This window comes from Cetorhinus maximus, unplaced genomic scaffold, assembly GCF_964194155.1.
Source record: "Cetorhinus maximus unplaced genomic scaffold, sCetMax3.hap1.1 HAP1_SCAFFOLD_1128, whole genome shotgun sequence".
Classification (NCBI taxonomy): Eukaryota; Metazoa; Chordata; class Chondrichthyes; order Lamniformes; family Cetorhinidae; genus Cetorhinus; species Cetorhinus maximus.
The window spans coordinates 1-5,000 of NW_027597070.1; the positions used below are offsets into that span (position 1 = coordinate 1).

The following is a 5,000-nucleotide window of genomic DNA, read 5'->3' on the forward strand; positions in this document are numbered from 1 at the left end:
CCCCTCCCCCACCCCCCCCAGCCTCCCCTCCCCAGCCTCCCCTCCCCCACCCCCCCAGCCTCCCCTCCCCCAGCCTCCCCTCCCTCAGCCTCCCTCCCCCACCCCCCCCAGCCTCCCCTCCCCCAGCCTCCCCTCCCTCAGCCTCCCCTCTCCCACCTCCCCAGCCTCCCCCTCCCCCCCCCCAGCCTCCCCTCCCCCAGCCTCCCCTCCCCCACCCCCCCAGCCTCCCCTCTCCCACCTCCCCCAGCCTCCCCTCCCCCAGCCTCCCCTCCCCCAGCCTCCCCTCCCCCACCCCCCCAGCCTCCCGTCCCCCAGCCTCCCCTCCCCACCCCCCCAGCCTCCCCTCCCCCAGCCTCCCCTCCCCCACCCCCCAGCCTCCCTCCCCCCAGCCTCCCCTCCCTCAGCCTCCCCTCCCCCACCCCCCCAGCCTCCCCTCCCCCAGCCTCCCCTCCCCCACCCCCCCCAGCCTCCCCTCCCCCAGCCTCCCCTCCCCCACCCCCCCAGCCTCCCCTCCCCCAGCCTCCCCTCCCTCAGCCTCCCCTCTCCCACCTCCCCCAGCCTCCCCTCCCCTCCCCTCCCCCAGCCTCCCCTCCCCCAGCCTCCCTCCCCCAGCCTCCCCTCCCCCACCCTCCCCAGACTCCCCCGACCCAGCTTCTTCTCCCCCAGCCTCCCCTCCCCCAGCCTCCCCTCCCCCGGTCTCCCCTCCCCCGGCCTCCCCTCCCCCGGTCTCCCCTCCCCCTCCCCCGGTCTCCCCTCCCCTTCCCCGGTCTCCCCTCCCCCGGTCTCCCCTCCCCCTGCCTCCCCTCCCCCGGCCTCCCCTCCCCCAGCCTCCCCTCCCCCGGCCTCCCTCCCCCTCCCCTCCCCCTCCCCCCCCGGCCCACCTGCAGTGCACCACGATGGGCCCGGCGTCCCGGATCTCCCCCTGCTTGTTGTTGACCTGCTCCAGAAAGCTGAGGACCCCCCCGGGCTCGGAGGGGACCCCGTGGTCGGGCCAGCTCAGGTACTGGTAGTGGAATATCTTCCTCGGCCTGGAGCTCTGGAGGGAGGGAGGGAGGGAGGGAGGGAGGGAGGGAGGGGGAAGAGGAGGAGAGAGGATTAGGGTCCGGTTGCCCTCAGTCGGCCACGCGTCAAGACACTAACACCCCCCACCCACACAGACCCCACCCTCAAAACCCCCGCCCCCCCACACCCCTTCAGCGCGAACCTCAGGACCAATGGCAGCGTCGATCCAGCAGGAGGCGCTCACCTTGCCTGTTAACACCACCTCCAACTCACGGATCTTGTAATCGATGGCCTCGTGTTCGGCCACTCCCCGCACGGTGTAGACTCCGAATTCCTTCTCCCCGTTCAGGTCCGGCCAGTAGGGAACGCACTTGTTCTGTGGGAGGAGGTCGGGGAGCGAGGAGGTTAGATACAGAGTAAATCCCCCTCCACACCGTCCCCCCATCAAACACTCCCAGGACAGGTACCGCACGGGGTTAGATACAGAGTAAAGCTCCCTCTACACCGTCCCCATCAAACACTCCCAGGACAGGTACAGCACGGGGTTAGATACAGAGTAAATCCCCCTCCACACCGTCCCCCCACCAAACACTCCCAGGACAGGTACAGCACGGGGTTAGATACAGAGTAAAGCTCCCTCTACACCGTCCCCATCAAACACTCCCAGGACAGGTACAGCACGGGGTTAGATACAGAGTAAAGCTCCCTCTACACCGTCCCCATCAAACACTCCCAGGACAGGGACAGCACGGGCTTAGATACAGAGTAAAGCTCCCTCTACACCGTCCCCATCAAACACTCCCAGGACAGGAACAGCACGGGGTTAGATACAGAGTAAATCTCCCTCTACACTGTCCCCATCAAACACTCCCAGGACAGGTACAGCACGGGGTTAGATACAGAGTAAAGCTCCCTCCACACCGTCCCCATCAAACACTCCCAGGACAGGTACAGCACGGGCTTAGATACAGAGTAAAGCTCCCTCTACACCGTCCCCATCAAACACTCCCAGGACAGGTACAGCACGGGGTTAGATACGGAGTAAAGCTCCCTCTACACCTCCTCCAGCCCCCTACAACCCTCCCTATCTCTGTAACCTCCTCCAGCCCCTACAACCCTCCCTATCTCTGTAACCTCCTCCAGCCCCTACAACCCTCCCTATCTCTGTAACCTCCTCCAGCTCCTACAACCCCTCCCTATCTCTGTAACCTCTTCCAGCCCCTACTACCCTCCCTATCTCTGTAACCTCCTCCAGCCCCCTACAACCCTCCCTATCTCTGTAACCTCCTCCAGCCCCCTACAACCCTCCCTATCTCTGTAACCTCCTCCAGCCCCCTACAACCCTCCCTACCTCTGTAACCTCCTCCAGCCCCTACAACCCTCCCTATCTCTGTAACCTCCACCGCTCCCCCCCTCACACCCCCCAGCAAGCCCCCATCAAAATGGCCACCTCTCCACCCCCAAGCCCTCCGCCATTTCACCCACCCGGCACAGGCAGTTCCCACCGCCCTTACCTTGGCGAACCTTGACCCCCCCTTCTCCGGCGCCCCTTGACCCCCTTGGTGAGCCGATTGACCTCTGGCCCTGAGTTGCCCACCAAACCAAACCCCCCCCGCCTCCCCCTCCCTCTCCCCTCCCCCCTCGCACCCCCTTCGCCGCTCACCCGGCCCTTCTCGACCTCCCGCGTCGTCATGACGATGATGCGCGTGTTCTCTTGCCAGATCATCTGCCAGAAGTCGTTGACCGTGGTGAGGAGGCAGCCCTGGGTGGCGATGCAGGTCTTGGGCATCATCTTCCCTGACCTGTGGACCATCGTCTCGAACTGGAGGGGTAGTAAGCACCGGGGGTGAATGTACTGAGCCACCCCTTAGGAGGCCTCCCCCTCCCCCGACAACCCCCTAGGCAAGGCCCAGGCTTCATTTCGGGCCCTGTTGGCGCTTCCCGGCCTACAGCTCGATGGGAGGTGGCGACTGCCCTAGGCGTCAAGGCCTCGGGGCCTAAGCATCACCCCCCCCCCCAAGAGGCACCCCCCCACACTCCTGACGACCCCTTAGGCAAGGCCCAGGGTTCATTTCGGGCCCTGTTGGCGCTTCCCGGCCTACAGCTCGATTGGAGGTGGCGACTGCCCTAGGCGTCAAGGCCTCAGGGCCTAAGCGTCACCCCCCCACCAAGAGGCCCCCCCCACCCCCTCCCTTGACGACCCCCTAGGCAAGGCCCAGGCTTCATTTCGGGCCCTGTTGGCGCTTCCCGGCCTACAGCTCGATTGGAGGTGGCGACTGCCCTAGGCGTCAAGGCCTCAGGGCCTAAGCGTCGCCCCCCCCCCGGCAAGAGGCCCACCTACCCCCCCCCCCTCCACCAAACCCCCGACGACCCCCTAGGCAAGGCCCAGGCTTAATTTCAGGCCTCTTGGTGTTTTTCAGCCTACAGATCGATTGGAGGTGGCGACAGCCCTAGGCGTCAAGGCCTCGGGGCCTAAGTGTCACCACCCCCCCCTCCCCCCACCCCCTCCCCTGACGACCCCTTAGGCAAGGCCCAGGCTTCATTTCGGGCCCTGTTGGCGCTTCCCGGCCTACAGTTCGATTGGAGTGGACGACTCAAGGCCTAGGGGCCTCAGCGTTGCACCCCGGAGTCCTGGGACAACTGAAATCCGTGGGGGGGGGTGGTGGGGGTCGGGTTTGTGGGAGGGAGTGCGGGGGGTAGACCTCCGCTGGTCTCACCTCCACCTTCTCAAGGGGGCAATTAGGGATGGGCAATAAATGCTGGGCCCGGTCAGCGAGGCCCACGTCCTGTGTAGGAAGAACATGGAGCCAGGGGGTTTGTCTGCAGGGTGTCCCTGCTCCTGATCCCTGTCCACCGGCCCTCACCCTCCCTCTCCCAGACTCTTTGAGGTACCTTGATGTAGTTGGCGTTAATATAGTCCGAAAATGGTGGACTGTCTTCTCCGGTTTGTAGGACAACTCGGGTGCTGTCAACTGGTAGGGAGAGGGAGGGAGAGAAAGAGTGAGAGAGGGAGAGAAAGAGAGAGAGATGGCAGAGTCAATACATCACTCCATTAGCGTCAATCCTCTCCCTCCCTATTCTCCTCGTTCCTCCATCGCATTCGAACGCCACCCAGCCCAATCTCTGTAACCTCCTCCAGCCCTCACACCGCCCCTCCCTATCTCTGTAACCTCCTCCAGCCTTCACACCACCCCTCCCTCTCTCTGTAACCTCCTCCAGCCCCTACACCCCTCCCTATCTCTGTAATCTCCTCCAGCCCCTACAACGCTCCCTATCTCTGTAACCTCCTCCAGCCCCTACACACCTCCCTATCTCTGTAACCTCCTCCAGCCCCTACATCCCTCCCTATCTCTGTAACCTCCTCCAGCCCCTACACCCCTCCCTATCTCTGTAACCTTCCTCCAGCCCCTACACCCCTCCCTATCTCTGTAACCTCCTCCAGCCCCTACACCCCTCCCTATCTCTGTAACCTCCTCCAGCCCCTACACCCCTCCCTATCTCTGTAACCTCCTCCAGCCCCTACAACCCTCCCTATCTCTGTAACCTCCTCCAGCCCCTACAACCCTCGCTATCTCTGTAACCTCCTCCAGCCCCTACAACCCTCGCTATCTCTGTAACCTCCTCCAACCTCTAAACACCTCCCTATCTCTGTAACCTCCTCCAGCCCCTATAACCCTCCCTATCTCTGTAACCTCCTCCAGCCCCTACACCCCTCCCTATCTCTGTAACCTCCTCCAGCCCCGACACCCCTCCCTATCTCTGTAACCTCCTCCAGCCCCTACACCCCTCCCTATCTCTGTAACCTTCTCCAGCCCCTACAACCCTCCCTATCTCTGTAAACTCCTGTCCCTACAACCCTCCCAATCTTTGTAACCTCCTCAAGCCACTAGAACCCTCCCTATCTCTGTAACCCCCTCCAGCCCCTACAACCCTCCCTATCACTGCAACCTCCTCAGCCCCTACAACCCTCCCTATCTCTGTAACCTCCTCCAGGGTGT

The 5,000-nt window shown here is 63.7% G+C and overlaps 1 protein-coding gene across 1 annotated transcript in view; it reads right to left on the reverse strand.

Annotated features, from left to right (window-relative positions):
* Positions 1 to 881: 881 nt before the first annotated feature.
* Positions 882 to 5,000, reverse strand: part of LOC144675729 (tyrosine-protein phosphatase non-receptor type 6-like) — a gene marked incomplete at its 3' end in the record, with an annotated part of 38,605 nt that continues 34,486 nt past the window's right edge. Inside the window, exons 8-11 of the mRNA XM_078536349.1 lie at positions 3,895 to 3,974; positions 2,666 to 2,824; positions 1,247 to 1,378; positions 882 to 1,036 (exon numbers count right to left, since the gene is read on the reverse strand). Of these exons, the coding sequence (XP_078392475.1) occupies positions 882 to 1,036; positions 1,247 to 1,378; positions 2,666 to 2,824; positions 3,895 to 3,974 (526 nt within the window). The remainder of the gene's footprint in view (positions 1,037 to 1,246; positions 1,379 to 2,665; positions 2,825 to 3,894; positions 3,975 to 5,000) is intronic.